The 18450-nt window shown below is 45.9% G+C and overlaps 1 protein-coding gene across 6 annotated transcripts in view; it reads left to right on the forward strand.

Moving 5' to 3' along the window:
* Positions 1-18450, forward strand: part of SPDL1 (spindle apparatus coiled-coil protein 1) — a 739625-nt gene that overhangs the window by 624090 nt on the left and 97085 nt on the right. For all 6 annotated transcript variants that reach the window (XM_069654308.1, XM_069654305.1, XM_069654307.1 and 3 more), the window contains one exon: positions 14434-14782. In XM_069654308.1, coding sequence (XP_069510409.1) covers positions 14434-14782 — 349 coding nt within the window. The remainder of the gene's footprint in view (positions 1-14433; positions 14783-18450) is intronic.

Here is an 18450-nt window from a genome sequence, read left to right on the forward strand (position 1 = left end):
TCTAGATCTCTTGGGATGTGAAAACGGTGGAACTCTACCTCACCACAAATGGGTAATCCAGTCTGGAGAACAACCCATGCACCCCTGAGTGGAAGGAATACCCCTTCTCTGATCTGTGTGCTTCCCTCCAGAGTTCCACGAGATCCAACCTCTCCACCACCTGCCTCAGTGCCTCTCTCGCAATTGACTTTGTTGGGCACCTTCTCCCCGTGCGGTCTAATTCTGGATCCATTGCACAATTAAAACCCCCCCCATATATATAACCCTGCCCACTGACCTCCTGTCAATTCCATCACAGAGGTAAAATAGGATTTGTCGTCCACATTTGGGCCATAGGAATTCACCACACAGATATCCTGCTCCTCCCACTGACCTACTAAGGCTATTGTCCTGCCCCTGTGTTGCCCACTGTATGATCAACCTGTATAGGGACCCTGGAGGCCACACAAATCAACACTCCTCTTGCCTATGTGGAGTACGAGGACCCAAACACTTTGCCCCCCCCCCATTTGGTTTCCACCCCCTTCAGTTCCTCCCCCTGCAGATAGGTCTCCTGTAGCAGTGCCAATTGTGTCCCCTGCCCCTTCAGGTATTGTCCCACTCTGACCCTCTTTCCTCTACCCCCTAACTCCTTCACATTCCACGTGCCTATTCGAAGGTGGTTCCCACCCTCGCCTACATTGGTATTGTTTCCTCGTGAGTAAGATACGGTCTTGAAGCTGTCTGCGCCCGCCCCTTCCCCTTGATTCTGAGCAGTGCTAAAGTCTAACCTGTCCCCAACCCCCCAACAAACAACTATTCCCCAACTCTCCCACTTCCCGCCCTCGCCCATACTTATATTGTTTCCTCCTGGGTTTGCTACGGTCCTGACACTGTCTCATCTGGCCGCCTTCGCCTTTATTACAGACAGCCCTTGGCCAACTTTTCCTTTGTTCCCCAACAAACCACTCCCCAACATGCCCTCCCTCCTCACCCCTCTCCCCCCAACTCTCTGGAACTCCCTACCCCTACCCACAGTCCCTTCAACCTGCTCCAATCGGGATAAGCCTCCATATCGCATCCCCTGTCCGGTGTGTTGGGTGGGTCCCGATTTTGGGGTTAGCTGGGTTCTTTCCTGCTCTATCCACCTTTGCTGAGAACAGTCACCATTTCCTCACAGTGATCATCCCATCTTCCCCCCCACTCACTCGGGTTGGTAGTCTTATTATCGGGCATCTTCAGTGTTTAATTTCCCCATTCCTTTTGTCGGTTTTCTCCTCATTCCTTCTGTTGTCAGTCTCCCGTTCCCTGCACCGCCGCCTTCGATTCTTCGCCGTCCAGCCAGTCCCACGCATCTTTTGGGGAAGTGAATATGAAGGATCGTCCCCCGTCCATAACTTTCAGTTTTGCCAGACAAATTGTCATGTAGCGTAAGTTCAGCTCACGAAGTCTGCGCTGAGCTGAGTCAAAAGATCTCCTTTGTTTCTAAACCTCCTGTGTAAAATCCAGAAAGATCAGAATTCAGGCATTCTCTGCTTCATTGTATCCAGTTTTACATGCCACTTGCAATATCGTGTCCCTGTCCCTGAAGTTTAATAGTTTGGCTATTATTGCTCTGGGCTAGCCCCCTGGAGGTGGTGGCCTGCCCGGTACCCGGTGTGCTTTCTACTGTGAAAAGCTTTGATAAGCCTTTCGAACGTAGGGTCTAATTTTTCCACATATAGTTCCATGCTAGCTCCTTCCTGGCCCTCCGGAACCCCCACCAATCGTATGTTGTTATGACGGTAAAGACCTTCAGAGTCCTCCGCCCTCATCTCTAGTCCCTGTGTTGCTCCAATTAGTCCTCGTACTTGATTCTTAAGTGTGGTTAGGTCGTCCTCCACCGTGCTTACGTGCTATTCCGTCACTCTTTCACTAACCTTACTTAGGTCAGTTTGCAGCAGAGATACATCTGTCCCAAACTCCTGTACCTTCCCTTCCAGGGATGTTCGAGATTCCTGAATGGCCGCCAACAGTCCCTCCAGCATGACCCCCTCGCCCTTCTGCGCTCCTTAACCTGAGGTATCATTCTCTACTTCCTGGCCCTTAGTCAGCTTCTGCTTGGGGGCAGCATAGTGGTTGATTTCTTTTTTTATTTAATTTTTTTTGGCCTTTTACCATTGTGCTTTGTTGGCCTTTTACCATTGTGCTTTGTTGGCCTTTCAACATTGTGCTACCGTTGTTTGCCTGTTCCAAAATGTGTGGGGTAGGTTGTCAACAATGTTCGCTGCATTCAGGCAAGGATTCAGCGTCCTCCTTTATTCATGCTTTTCCTGTTGCAGTTTGTGTGCAGAGGGCGGCACCCTTCGCCCGTCTCAATATCCGTTGGAGGTCCGCTGGTGGTTTGCTGGTATCTTCCTCTACCTGTTCCGGGTGAGTGTTTTGGTACCCGTAGTTCAGGTTCGCTCCTTCTTAACTCACCTCCTCCAGTCACCTCCTACTGCGTTTGCTTGCTTGTGCCACCCCTAATCTAATCTTGCGTTCTCTGGGCAGTCTTTTCACAGCACCCTTTGTGGCCCATTAGTCTTTCGGGATCACCCTGTAAGGTCCCGGCTTTCTGTCCTCTGTATCAGGCTGCTCCCCACCCGACGGGCGAGGGGGGGGCGACCTACTGCTTCTCGCTTTGGGGGTTCTTATTATCCGGATCGTTGTATTTTAGTGGTGCCTGTTGATGGCCCCTGACTCCTGTCCCTCCTTTCTCTGCCTCAGTGCGGCTGTTCTAATGCACCCACTGTGTCTGTCTCTTCAGCGGGAGGGCTTTTCCTCAGTTGCCTCTCTGCTCCCCTGGCTTCCCCCGGGATGTGGGGGCAGCTACGATGTTGATGTTCCCCGCTGTTCTCCCACAACAGGTTTGTGATCTTCTGCCTTACGGATCCCTGCAGCTGCCCAGTATAACTGCACTCCGGTTTGCTAAAGCCCTAGGTGCCTGCCCCCCACACTGCTCCTCCCCTCAGTGTTGCAGAGTCTTCCCAGCCGTCTCCACCTCCGCCTGAGGGCTACTGCTCCATTCTATTAGCAGTCTGCACGTGTCTGCTGTCTCCGGGTGCCTCTCCTCTCCCGCGGCGCTTCTCTCCCTCTACAACCGCCAGGCAATGGGCGTAGCTCCGGAGCAGTCCTCACCTCTGCTTCTCAAACCATAGCTGGTCCGCTCTGCAGGATGCTCCCGTCGTGTGTTTTTCCCTCAGCTGTTAAAGTATCCACGGCTTCTTTTCCTGATACCCCGCTCGGGTGTTCATACAGTTACAATCACTGAGATGAGTGCCGTGTGCTGCCTGCCAAGTTCACTGGCACCCGCTCCTGCTGGCGACGGCCATCTTGTGGCCTCTCTTTCCGGCGCCTTCCCTCACTGCGTTGGTCCTCGCGCCAGCTCAGATAGGGCGCCTCGTGCCCTCCAACTCGCACATTTAGCTCCTGGGATCTTCCGACTTGTAATTCCACCCAATTCCGCCCACTGGGTTTTTCGTAACAGGATTTATGACTGATGGTCGTGTGGCCTGGAGCAGGAGTTCCGGAGCGTCACCACTGCATCTGTTGCTTGTTGGCCACTCCCCCCATTTTTAAAAATATACTTAGTGTATCAGGGTTTCTTTGGACCATATGTGTGCTACATGTTCTTTGTACTTATCTACAGCCCTCTCTCACTCTTAAGATAAACCTGACTGGTCTGTTCACACTTCCAAATTATGCAGGACAGGTTTATACTAAGTGTTGGAGTTTACTGTATTGCCTAAGTTATAGTTTTATAAAGGCCCTTGTGTGGACTTTCAAAAAGCTGTCCTAGCACAAACCAGGGAGGGTCCAGGACATCATGCATCCTATTTGAACTCTGCAGGGAAAGGTGGTGAATTTAAAACCTGCAGGATCCCAGAAGCCCGAAAAGAAGCAATCCTGTGGGAAATGGACAGCATGTTAGATGCTGATATAATGGTACCTGCGGAAAGTCCTTGGTCCTCGCGAATAGTCCTAGTGGTTAAACCTGGCCAATTGTGGAGATGTTGTATTGATTTTAGAAAGCTAAACTCCATCTCTGTTTGACAGTTATCCTTTGCCTAGGATTGATGATTTGATGCTCAAACTGGGACCAGCGAAATACATCTCCACGATTGACCTCAGAAAGGCAAGTCCCCTTAAATCCCCCAACAAAGAAAAAACAGCTTTCTCCACTTCCCGGGGGCTGTTTCAATTCAGGATTTTACCTTTCGGGTTGCCTGAGGCCCCCGCTAACTTAAATGTTTAATGGACAACTTATTGCGATCCTTTTCACATTTTTGCTGCGCATACCTGCATTATATTTTAATCCATTGTGAGAGTTTGGTGGAACATCTCTTCCATTTTGTATGAAATCATAAGGGCCCTGATAAATGCTGGACTGACCGCCAGCCCCGAGAAATGCCATTTGGCACAGTCAGCTGTTAAGTACCTAGGGTTTTTTCGTAGGAAATGGTTTGGTCCAACCCCAGGTAGAACGAGTGAAAGGCGTAAAAATTACATAAGTCCCTAAAGCAAAAAGGAAGCTTCCGTACCACAGGTTTATCCCCAGCTATTCCACCATTGCTTCCTGCCTCAGGGATGAACTTAAAAGTGCAGAGCCCGAACAATGGAAATGGGGAGGAGTGAGGGGTCGGGGGGGGGGGGGGCAAATCAAGATAGGTTAAAGCATATTCTGTGTAATTAACCCGTCCTCAAGGTTCCAAATTTCAACCAGGAATTTATCCTACAGACAGATGCCACTAAAGTAGGCCTTGTGGCCTTGTTCTCACAGGAGTATGGAAGGGTAGATTAGCAGGAAACCCTTCCCCAGAGAGCAAAAATATGCCACTATTGAATTAGAGGCCCTTGGCATCAAGTGGGCGATAACCTATCTTAACTATTATCTGACAAAACGAAGATTTAGGCTGGTGACTGACGATACCCCCGTGACCTGGTGAAGCCTTACAAAGGACGCCAACTTTTCAGTCGAACACAGGAAAGGAAAGGAACAGGGGAATTCTGCTTTTTCTGAGTCGATTTTCTGTTTGGGGGTAAGGGGAAGGTATTCTCATAAAGGAAAAGGGTATGTGATGATTCACAGGATCTCGCCACTTCTCCCCAGAGGGGGATGCCTTCCCTGTCAGGCTCGCGAGATGAGCCTGTTATGCAATATTCCCCCTAGGGGTGGCAGTAAAAAGGACCTGACAGGTGTAGACTCCCTCTTGGGGTCCGGGACTCCTGTTCCGTGAAGGAATTCCCTAATCTTTATTCCTATAAAACCCTTGGGTCATCTATGTCCCAAGGAAGAAGGAAGAGCAGTCCAGGAGTCGGCAGCAAGTCGACTTACATAAAGGTCTACAAGATCCAGGTGGTGACGTGACCTGAAGATGCGGTCCATGAACAATACAGAGACCGCCGAGCAGAGGACTCTGTGGATCCACCGTGACAGACGGGCAGTTGGATAAAGGAACACTGACCGCGTTCGCCAGCAAGGAGGAAACCCGCAACCCCGGGAAGAACCGGTGACACCAACCCAACAGAAGCTGTGGGAGACCCGGTAGCAGACAGGGACACTGGGAAACCCTTAAAGGAAGTCAATCAAGAGTACTACGGAAATTGTGGAAAACGTAGCTCCCATCAGCTGGCATCTGCTCCGGAAATCTGAAGGCAGAGTTTTGATGGTACTACCAATGTCTATATGTTTTGGTCCTGATGAAGGTGGCATTAGTAAGATTATCTGCCAAAAGGTATGGTCTACGCTTCATGACACTTTCAGCAAGTCTATCTACCTGCATGACTGATCCTGTGCCTTTCCATACGCCCCATACACAGACCCTGGTTTAAGTAGACCCTGTAAAGTAGTGATATTTGGTCTCTGATATTTATAGCAGGGTTGACTCGGGCCACCTAGTTCGTTGCACCAATTTAATAGTGTGCACTTTTTTAGTGTTGCTTCTCATAAGTTGTTTCTCAGGTCACTGTGAGATTTTTTTGGATACCTGTTTTTTGTTAGTTTTCTTTCACGTTGTATTTGGCTCGCTGTGTGTATTCCATATGATTTATACATGCAAGATATCATTAATTTCTATTTTTTTTTCCAGAGTAGCTCTTCATTTGTATAAGAGTAATTGCAAGACATGCCAGTGAGTTCATTTGATGATTCATTTATTGCATAGGGTTACTGCACTGTTACCCCAATGGGACACACCTATAACAAAATAATAATTTAAATCTATAGACACCTACAAATTATTTATGGTGGGAACACCTCTGCTTATTGTTCTTTGTAAGAATATTATTGGAGTCACGTACCTTGTCTCAGTAATTCGAAAACCATTAAAGCAAGTCAAGAAGAGTTTGGGAGTCATCTTACTTGTCTCAGTAGCACCAAAGTGACTAAAGTCAATCAAGAGGGCTACAGAAATGGTGGTAGTCCTCCCAGTAATAGGAAAGAGACACTAACAGAAACCCATTGGGGAAAGGAACAAGCTCCTGACATAGTAAAACATAGAATATTGTGACAGAAGGATCTTTGGACATATAAGAGAGACTGGAAAAGTCCCCACAAGGAACTACAGAGGTTAATTAAGAATATCATAATGAACTATATGAACATACATTATTAGGGGGTGAGTAGACCTGTCCAGGAGAAGCGAGTCATTCTCCTGGACCTCTTCTTTTTGTTACTGAACCTTTTTTCTTTAGTGGTAGGGTCAGCGTAGGTTAGTTTGTGGATGGGGGACGGAATAGTTTGATTTTGACTGCATCACTGACGACGAGCAACATGGTTAGATTTCTGTTAGGTATGGAACTCTCCCTTTGTTATAGTGCCAGGTAGGCCTTTTTTTCTATTACCTTAGTAAAAGTCTTGGTTCAAAATCCCACCCATTTGCCCACCTCCTTCTTCTGAATTACCACAAGAGCAGCAGTAGGTTGTTTCAGTTTTTTCCCGTTTGTATTTTGGGGCGCTGATGTTGTTTCTCTCACTTTGTCGTCTTGGTTGTCTCTCTGTGTCGCTCTTGGACTTTCTAGAATTGAAAAGTAACACTGGCCAAAATCTGAATCAAGAGGTAAGGCTGGAGAATAATTGTTTGCAAACACACATGCTGGTATGACGGTCGAACAGGAATTGGAGCCACCGTCCACCACAGGGGTTAAGACTGGCTCTGGATGGCTCCTTGGTAGGCCTCCCAACCCCGTCCTAGAGTGGTTCATGTTTCCTCTTGACAAGTTCTTGGCATTATCGGACACATCCAGCCTTTCTCCTAAGTCATCCTCTTCTTCCTCCTCTCCCTGTGAACTATCTGACTTTGGCTATCAGAGAAAAAGTCTAAGTTAGACTGGTTTGTACTCTCTCAACCAAGAATGACAATTAGTGTAGCCTGAATTTCTTTCCTGTCAAATAGTACTGGAGACTACACACCACCCATTTGATTTCCAGGACTCCCAACCCTACTATTGTGTAATTGATCTCTCTGGTGTGTAATTTCTGGCTCATATAGATGACTGGTTTTACTTCGAGCTGAGATAAAACTGCCTGAAAACCGATGTTTCAAACATCTGTTGGTAGGATATGTTTGGCATGATGAGAACAGGTCTTTTGCATAGGACATTCTGAGTTGATCGAAAGCGATCTGGGCCCATGTATCCCACTATGAGATAAGGGTGATCCTTCTTTTGTCTGTCCGTCAGGGGACTTAGAGTTTCTGAAAACGGTAGTATAAATAAACAACCATATCCCACCAGCCAGAGGAAAGCAAGCATATCTTTCTTTGTGACTGGTCGTGGTACCAGGCCTATTGCTTCCACATTCACTCTTTGCGGAAGGACCATCCCACTTTCGACTCAAAGTCCAAATAATTTTCTGTGGATTGGGCTAGGTGAAACCTGGCTGGGATTGCTGTTTGGTTGGCCATCCTTAGCTGCATATAGACGGCAGTGAGGTGTTTAAGGTGTTTGACTTAAATTGAACTATATGCCACTATGTCCCAGCAAAGGTTTGGCAGGGGACCTGGACTTGGTTCATTAACCATTGAAATGTGTCTGGGGCTCCATTGAGCCCAAAAGGTAACGCAGTAAATTGTTAGAGACCCTGCAGGTTTGAGAATGCTGTTCTGGTCTGGCCTCTTTATTCACCTACACTTTCAGTATCCTTTGGTGAGATCGAGTGTTGAAATATATTTTTCCGGTCCTAGTCTCTCCACCAGTAAGTCAATCTGGGGCGTTGGGTATGCCTCATGTTGGGAGATTTTGGTCAGCCATCTGAAATCCATACATAATCTCCAGCTTTGGTCTAGTTTGAGAACATGTACTTTTGGGATGGCCATTCACTGTGGGACTTCTCTATCCTGTCCATGACCAGCATCTTCTTCACATCGACGCTCATGGTATGTTTTCGTGCTTCTGGTAACCAGTATGGCTTTGGGTTGATTACTCTTTTTGAGGTTGTGATGATTCTATGGACGATACTTTGCATCAGTCCTGGTTTCAGCGAGAACACGTCTGCATATACCCATTGATACATTGTGCCAAGTCGTGATGCTCTTGCATGCTGCGTCTCACAGAATGTGTGAGAAACCTGAGGGTATTCTCACTTCTACTCCCCTGGGATACTGTGCGCAGGTGGCCAGAGAAAGGACATCACTTTTGTATCCTGACCCTGGGGGTGGAGAAGCGAGGGATGATCACCTGGGTGGAGGGGCCATTGGTATTGGGAGTGAGGTATATTCAGGCATGGTATTCCCCATTTCCATTCCAAGAAGAATCCTCTATTCCAAGGACAGTGATGGGATATTGTTAACCTGCGTCTCATTGGATATGGGATACCATCAGTCCAGACGTACCAGAAAGAGGGCAACTAAGGTTAAAAGTAAGTTGGGTGAGAAATGGTGTCCCCCCTTCCCCAGTAATAACCAACCCAGCCTTTCCCCAACCTTTATGGGCTATGGTAAGCCAGCTCTCCTTATTTCCCCACAATTGTCTTTTGGCAGTACTGGGACGAAGAAAAGGAGTTTAAGAGCAATGAAGATTACATTCTTTCACCACTCTGCTACTGGGACAAGGAAGATGCCTGCAAGGAGCTGTGAGGGTCGGGCATGTCCCTTTAATTATGCAGGCACTCAGGCAGGGCTAATGAAACATGCACACCTGCAGCCTGTCAAGGGGCTGCAGGTGTATAAAAAGAGACCAGCCTAGCCCAGCCAGAGAGAAAGCGATAGGGAAAACCGGGAGACCTGTGTGAGACCTGTGTAAGGAGCAGCAGAATGAGAAGACCAGCAGGAGATGTGGTGAACTGTGGGGAGCGGGGCGCGCTGAGACTGCCTTCAAAACTCTTAACCCTGTGTGCAGAGTTTGCGCAGCCGGAAGCAGTACCGAGCTGGGCCGATCCTGTAATCCTGAAGACTGGTGCGTGTTGATTCTGGGCGCGAGACCCACGCCGGAGAGTCTTCGGGGCAGACTGAAGACCGCTAACCATTGTGGTAGGAGAGGAATCCTTCAGCAACGCTACATGTGCATCCAAGAGCTCAAGAGCCGGCGAGTTTCAGAGACACAGGAATCACCGAGCAGGTTTGCACGGGAGCGTGATACCTTTAAGCAACAGTATAAGTGAACGCATTGTCCGTGCCGTTAAACTGCAAACGTGGGTTGATACAAACTGACAAGCCATTGTTAAAGCGAATTGAAGAAAAATATCTGTGAACAAACTTTCCCATTGTGATTCAATTAAGGCTTTACACAGAAAGTGTTATAAGCATGAAAAGGGAAAAGAAACGTTGCGCAAGCCACAGAAATGGTTTGTTTGCTAAATTAACTAAAGAAATGTTGCAAATCTTACAGTCAAGTACATGGCGGGCTGAAGAAAGCCAAACCGTGTACTTTGTAAGCAAAACAGTAAATACAGTGCTGCAAGGCCAAAAACGGGCAGGGAGGTGTGTAACTTTCTCTGGTAGAGCCAGGAGGCTACCAAGGAGAGGCCAGAGAAGGGTGAATATTGTCCACCAAAGCAAGGAGACCAACAAAGAAAAGGATCCTGGTTGCCTGAACTATGGTGGGTGGACCATGTGGTCTGAGAACTGCGCATAGACCAGTGAACCCTGAACTTTCATAACCCCATTGTTTAAAAGACTGAAAGAAGTATACCTGGCGCCAGGGGCGCCCAGTACGCGGGTGGTCCAGGGCACGGGCACCCGCTGGCAGAATGAAGTCGGGGCTGAGCCCCCCCGGGCCGCAGAGAAGAGACGCAGTATGGATGGCCCTTTGTTCCATCCATACTGTGTCTCTCTCTGGCGGCCCGGGTAAAAAAACAATGTTTAGAATTGAGGGACAGATTCAAAGCAAGAGGCTCTTGCTTTGCATCTGTCCCTCAATTTCTAAAAATCGTTTTGGGTTGGGTATACTTCTACATATGTTCACGGGTGTACAGATGTAGAGGTACAACCAACCCAAAAGATTATGAGAAATTAAGGCACAGATGCAAAGCAAGAGGTTGCGTCTGTGCCTCCATTTCTAAAAATCGTCTTGGGTTGAGTGTATTTTACATCTGTGCACACCTCTTTGGAAGAGGGGTGCACAGATGTAGAGGTACACCCAACCCAAAACAATTTTTATAAATTGAGGGGCAGATGCAGCATCTGTCCCTCAATTTATAAAAATCTTTTGCATCTGTCCCTCAATTTATAAAAATCGTTTTGGATTTGGTGTACCTCTACATATGTGCACCCCTCTTTTATTGCATCCATTGCATCTGCGGAGGCAGGCGGCAGGGAGAGGGCAAATGAGACTATTTGCATGTCTCTGAGTGTGCATGTGGTGAAGGTGAATGCTATGGGTGGGGAAGGGAGGCGTTGAGGGAGGGAACTCCCCTGAATTCTAAGGAAGGAAACAGAATGTGAGGGGGGGTGGGGAGAGTGTGGGGTTAGGTGGGATCACCTTCTTGAGGGGTTTGGCGGGGGGCAGTAGAATGTGATAATTCGGCATTTTGAAGACCACACAAACCGGCTGAAATAAATCGGTCTTTTTTGTATTTGTTCTTCAAAATGCTGAATTATCACATAGAACCCAGAATGGACATTGCCATACTGTTATCCTTGTTCAGTGTAATACCATTCAATGGGACAGTACTTGCAGGGCTGATGTCACTCTAATGGTGCAGACCTATTGGGCTTCTATAGAGACAGTAACAGCACTTCTCAGCAGGGATGTGTAATCTATATGAGCCAGCACTTTCTAGTAGAGCTAGCCATATCTGAAATGGGGCAATGCTGGTACTCCTCAGTTAGCTCGCTATACTCTTGATGGGGTAGTACTGCTGTTTCCCAACAGGGCTTCTATAATTGTTGAATCTTCTCAGCGGTAATGCTATGCTTTTGTTGAGGCAATGCTAGTTCATCTTAGTGGGGCTGCTATACTTTTGATTGGACAACATTAGCACTTCTCAGTTGAGCTGCTACACTCTTACAAGGATTAGCACTTCTCACCCGATTTATTCATTTTTATTGATTAATTATAATGCGCGTAATACCGAGAGGTTTCTAAGCGCGGACCAAGTGATCAAACCTGTGTTGCTCCGTGTCGTCTTGCTTCCAGGGCGAGCACCTTGCCCCTGAGCTATCCTCCCGAGACTCTGCAGATCTGAAGTACATTTAATGATACAGAACCAGAACTATTGAGCACGTTTGATATCATCTTCATCATCATCAGAATAACTCAACATTGTTGTGGTTATACAAGAGCTAAAATATTTAAAGGGATGGAATTACTCGGAATGTAGCAGCACTATTCAATAACCCAAAGTGCTTAAGCATAGTTCATGTGAAAATACTACACTTCTCACCGTTGGCACAGTAGTGCCACTTCTCACAGAGGCTTCTACACCTTTTATGGGGAAGCACTGATCCAGATTACTGGACAGCTTCACTTTTAATCGCACTTCTCAACAGGGCCGCTATACTTCAATAGGAAATGACCAACACTACCCTGCAGGGAATTGCATACTCTTGATGCCATCGAAACAGCACTTCCACCCACCACAGCTGCTTTATTTTTACTGGCACAGTGCGTGTACCTCTCAGCCACTCTGCTTTTCATTTAAACAGACCGAATTGTCATTTCTCAGCAGGACTGCAACACTATACCATTGTGTTCTCTATGTTGAGTACTTCTTCACCACGAATGTGGATTCATGGCACTCTCCCAGTGTCAAAATAGTAGATCTGTCTATATTCAGTTGGCAACAGGCATGTCCCAAGCTGCCTGCTGTCCATAAACTGCCACTCAGGATGTTGGAAACCGCCATGGGGCAAGAGATAGAAGGCTTGTGCCTGTAAAATATCAGAATATAGAATTGTCTTCCCAGATGGGAGACTGACTCCATTAATATACATGGGGTCACTGAGATGACCAAGATTGAAACTGTACATTCAGTTGTGAGATTACCAGCAACAGGTGATACTATGCTCCAAGGGGTGAGGTGCCTACTCAATATATCACACTGTTTAAGTGTGAGACCCATCCTGAATGCTTGCCCACAAAGCCTTAGCCTTAGCCTTGGCCAGAATTTCACACTGAAGAAGTGAGCATGGGATCCGGAGTCTGCAGCCCACACACACACGCAGGGGATTCCCATGCTCCTGCTTACAAGATTTGCACCAAATTAGTGAGATTGTGCTCCAAGGTAGGAGGCACATGCACAGTCTTTGCTCTAAGGTGTGACACACTCACAGGATGGGCTGGCATTTCGTTTTCCCATCCTACGTGTGTTGCTCTGCCTTTTGAGGGGTACTACAACCTTGATGATTATAGAGGGGTGGAGTAGGGGTAGTGATGGCCTTCTGGAATGCAACTGGAAGGCTGAAACCTCCTCTTCTTACTTGACTTTAGTATATGCAGTACAAGCTAGCCAATGTTTCCACTGTTCTGCGCCCCATCCCCTTGCACCAAGTTGGCGACTACGTGCACATGCGGTCATATAACTGCCGGTGATGTCACTTCCTACATTTGGGCACCCCCTGGGAAATTCATAAGTCGGCTCCCTTGCCTGCCGCAGCTGAAGTCTTGGGGAAGGGAGAAGAAGCCTTGAGACCATCTTTTTTTTACTGCGCTGTTTTGAACTTCGGGAATGGAACCCCGTGGATTGTGTAGAACTGCGTTACCCTGAGTGGGAGAGGTAAGTCCAAGAGCTGAAGAAGAAGCTGAGAGCTGGAAACAGCTCAAAACTTAGTTTTAATCACCATTTATTTGATTATTGACATCCCTACACATTTTAGCTTTAGTTGTGAGGGCAAGCATAGGTTTTGGGCACAGACAGACTTTTACGTTGAACCCTTTGACTCGGATGTTCCTTAGTTTCATTCAGGTATGAAAATCCCACCTTAGCATAGGGCAAGTTAGGCCTTCTACCATCCTGACATTTGAGTTAATAAATGACTTTATTTTGAATCTTGAATCTGTTGTCTGTGTCGTACTTCATGATGCCTTCACAAATGGCATTCCCTCGTACCTCCAGAGGTAGCAGACTCCTGCAGGTATTATTGGAGTATAACAGCAAGAGCCGGTGCCCCCTGCTCCCGCTTCAGTATTCTTCCCCTGTACACATTTCTCACTTTTCACTAACTAATCTGGCCTTTTCTCGTCCTCCCAGGACCTGCATGTGCAGGGGTCTTGAAAACGGGGCTATGCCTTGCCAATTTGCGATTTGGGCCCCGTCCTTGTAGTCCATCTCTATATATTTGTGGGAGGATAAGCCCTTTCCCCTCTTCCTCCCTGGTGGCCTAAGGCAACTTCTTTTGTCAAAGCAAGCTAGCTAGTGGACTCGGCTGCGCTAGCGACAAGGTTATCCACGCCGTTCTGATGCGTGGCTGCAACAGTTGTGTATCTCTATCTCGGGTAGTTGTGCTGCTGTGAGCTGGTCTCTGTGGGGCTGTGGCTGTTCATTTCAGTTCTTTCTTGTTTGAATCATGGGGTGCTGATGTTTTCACTCACTTGTACTGGCCAGCATCTGAAGAAAGAAGTAAGCCTGGAGGGTAAGGGTCTGCACACATTCTGGCATGGGGGGTGAAGAGCGAACTGGAATTGTAACCCTCTTTGCTTCCACGTCCACATTGGGGGTAGGGCTGGCTCTGAATGACAACATGGGAGGCCTCCCACCCCTAACAAAGATCGGTTCCCATGCCCTATTGAGAAGGCTGGTTGCTAGCCTTTTACTAATATCCCACTCATCTACCCACTAACAGATTCCCATAAATGCACCCATCTCTCTAGCCACACAAACCCCACCATTATCCCACTAATCCATCCAGCCACACAATGATCCATTCACATATAGTTTGGCTTGTGTGAAAAAAAAAGCCATGCGTATTGCTTGTTTCTTCATGTAAATGGCTTGCCTGTTGGTTTGCTAATTGTTCTGTAATATTTAAATAAATGGAGAATGTAATTTTTTTACAGAAATGACAAAGCTGCGCACTATAAAAAGGAAGCAAGAGATACTTCCAGTCGACAACATTTCTGGTTCTCTACTTGCTGATGGTGTTTCAGTGCTCGATACCCTTTCTGGGAACATGGAGGAGAAAAACGTGCAACCTAAAGATCTTGGTGAAAACATTATTGGAATATCATTTACAGAACACGCTTCACAGGGAGCATCCGGCAACTTACTGAGTCCTAAAAAAGATGAAGTCACTGAAATGCCTTTAAAAGAAAGAAAGCGAGTGAGAATCATGGATGATCAAAATGAATCCCAAGCTTTGCATGAAAGTAACGGATGTGAAAACGCCAAAATACCTACTTCCCCAAGGTCAGTGTCTGCTTCAGCATCTGGTGAAGGAATTCAGCAAAGGCCTACATCCATCTTTTTTCGCTGCATGAGCTATGCTATTCGACTCTTTCTTTTTTTTCTTTCTTTTGCATGTCATGCAATTCCTGAAATCCGCATGCCAACAATTAAATTTCCCATTTCCTTCAAAAGACTTAAATGATTAGTCAAGACGTGTGTAATCGCTGAAATTAACCCTTTCAAGGAACTGCTAGGGTTGCCAATCAAGGTTTTCCTTCTGAAGCTACAAAGTCGCTTTATGTGTAATTATTGCTGTTTTTTTATTTTTTACTTTTCTAAGTGGTACTCCAGAATGGTGTCAGTAGTTTTAAATTGAGTTTGTGACGTGACTCCTGCTTTGGTGTTCTGCATGTAATACCTCTATTTTGAGCTTGTACCTTACACACTAATGACCACAACATTATGCTCAGGTGTATATACCATATTATGAGGCAGCCATTGCAAATAACTTATATTATATCACCAGGTATACTTTTTCTTCATTGTTCATTGCTGGAGCTTTTATTTTAATAAGTCGTACATAAGTAGTATCACAGTAGAGCCAATGCTAGCTAATGATATAATATACTTATCTGCACAATCTGAGAATGAGTGTTCAGGCCAGGGTTTTGAAGGAGAGCATATTAGCATCTTAGCATCCGATACGGTAGCCACCTATGATAGACTTTGTGCTTTAGTGAGCTTTCATACCACACCAATCGCCACCAAAGTTGTCATATGGCACTGAGGCTTGTCAAGAGGGTGGCGTATTGTGTCCACACTCAGGGTAAACAAAATTGTGTTCTGTGTGGGAAAGCGGGAGGTAGGGGTGAAGATGAGGATAAGTGTAGCAGGAGTAGAATAGAAACAAACAGAATAAACAACTGTAAAGGTCCAATGCTCTGGAAGAGGGACTTGATAACTGCAAGGGTCATCTTTTTGGTTCGTGTTGCACGTTCTGTAATTAAAAGAATGAGCAGCTTGTTGATTCATAGCTATACTAAAGTGAGTCGCAATTCCTGAAGATTACCTCCCTCGATTTATTAAATGTCCTAGGGGGTCATTTTTTAAATACACATTTCAACAATTGCAGTGAAGAGGAAATTGCTTACTTGCACTTAGTTGAAAAGGACCTCTCTGTGCAATATTGTTCATTTCCAAAATTGAGTGCAAAAAGAGTAAAACACAGGTACAATCTTCTTTACTCTTCACCCTTCCACTCCTTTTTGGACAAAGTACAACTACCTCCCACAATTAACGAGTACAGGAGGCAATTACACTAGATTCCTATGCTTGCTCTTACCATGTCGTAAAGTCAAGCATATTCCATAAGAATCAATAGGGTTTCCTATAGGTTTTCTGCCAGTAAGAACATAGATGCTGGTCGAATACCATGTGTTATTTGAAAGCTCAGCCGAAATGTATATCCTGTTTGGTGCCCTCATTGCACCTTGAAATATAATGAATCCATGCATTATCATAAAAGCAAGAGATAAACAGCTTACGCCTTGGTTTTCCACGTTAGTTTAACATTCTAGGGGTTTTGGAAACTTCCTCCCTATCATTGTGTGGTCTCATTTGATAGAACAAACCTGTGCACCAGCATGACACGCATTGTCTGGATAAGTAATGCAGATGTAATGCTATCCTGGACCAACCAATATTTTGGTGGTCCCAACTACAAACTGGTTTTGGTTGTCCTTAACAAAACACATTAATTAACCAACAGTAACCATGGGTGGCTGTTACTCTTTTTCATCTATAGACAGACTGCCAAACAGAAATACCTTTGAGATTGTCCCTTGGTGCAAGTAATGCTGAGTAAATGGAACCGACATGGTATTTTGCAAACCGCTCCTTGTGTGGGAAAGGTTCCAAGATGATATCCTTTGTTTTACCCCATGATGCAAATGTTTTCATCTTTAGACACCTCATGGAATAGTGTTGACTGCAACCCTGGCTTGTTGGCTTTATTAAATGGATTGTTGTGTAACTTTGCTCAGAAGAAAGTTATCCTCCAAATTCTCACAGTTTGAGGTTTAATTTGGAGAAAGCATACAGATGCTGGCCAGGCCTCTTAAGCATTAGAGCCCCACTGAGCTATTATTCTTCCTGCCTTGTCAAATGGTAAAAGTCAGAACAGTCTTGCCAATTATGAATGACTCCTACTTACGGAGGTACTTGGTTTGGCGCTTGGTGTCCATTTTATTTAAAGGTTGAAGAGGGATATGGAGATGCACTGGTAACCAGACGCTGACTGACTGCACAGCCTGAGAATTCCAACTCTACAAGGAGTTTACATGTCTTCATTAAGACCCATCTTCCTGCCTTATTTCAATAACTCATTATAGATTGCCAGCTTGCAGCTGGAAGAGTGAGTCCCTTTTCAGAGTTACTTTTTACCTTAGGACATGTACTATGAATCGACTTCTCCGAATATTCCCAGGAAGACTCACCATTAGACACCTCTATCCTACAGTAGTTAAAGCTTTCATCCTCTCATAGTGACAGTTTTTGCAGAATTCCTCATTAGACACATGCACTGTGCAGTCAATGTTCATGGTCTGGGTGCTTCATCCGATGGCCGTTGCTACTACTGCACATTCGTTAGCTGTTACTATACCCCAGCTTCAACCTCACTGGGTTCTTTTCCAGCTAAACATTAAACCATAGCAGTTGGCCCATCGCTTTTGAGCTGAGCATTCTTGAGGCTTATAAGGAACTTATAAGGGCATCCCAATGGTGAAAGTCACTGGGAGATTTGAAACTAGAGCACCTTCTATAGTTTGGATATGAGGGAATGATAGCACTTATAATAAATACCCAAAAGCTGAGAACTATTGGTTCTTGCATAAATACTATTCTGTCATATTTGGGGGTTTATACAAGGGCCATCTGACTAGACACTTCTCTAGAAATGGAATTTGCAAATGTTTTCTGCTACATCCCATACATTTACATCCTCTGTTATTGCAAAATCAGTTGATGCTTTCGACATTTGTGGGCCATCTTTTAAAATGAAGTACACACATTGGCAGTCCAGACCCTCACAGTGCACCACCTTACCTTCAGTGAGGCCCTCTGAGACCATAAGGGCGTGGTGTAAGCAAACCTTCCCCACTCTATTACTAATACACACCGTTTTCTTTCTTACATACTTGTGAAATTGGACACCACAGGAGCACGGTGCAAAGTGACCTTCAATATAATCAAAAAGATGAGGATAACCTCTCTTGTGAATGCTCCCTGGCCCATATGTATATCCTTTTCTAGGAGACAGGGCTGGAGCTTTTCTTTTTCTCCATCAAGTCTATTCCCTGCATTACAGGGTCTAGATGCCAAGTCAGCTGTGACCAGTGTGGTGGGTCGGAAGAAGAATCTGACACATTAAGGGCATTATGGACTCTATTTGATGAAATTAGGAACACAAAGGCATAACTTTCCCAATTGCTGAAGGGATCCCACAACCCTATCTAAAGAAACTAAGGATGGTTGTCTGTCATCAGGATGTCCCAAAGTAAAAATGCCATTGGTCCAAACCCAACTCTACCTGACCCTACCAATAATATAACTAACTTAACTTCAGCCAAGAGAAGTCCTTTCTTCTCCTGGGTTTTTTCGTATTTCTTGATAGTCTCTGTATGGAAATG

Source organism: Ambystoma mexicanum, chromosome 3q (genome assembly GCF_040938575.1).
Source record: "Ambystoma mexicanum isolate Mex_15411 chromosome 3q, UKY_AmexF1_1, whole genome shotgun sequence".
Taxonomy (NCBI): Eukaryota; Metazoa; Chordata; class Amphibia; order Caudata; family Ambystomatidae; genus Ambystoma; species Ambystoma mexicanum.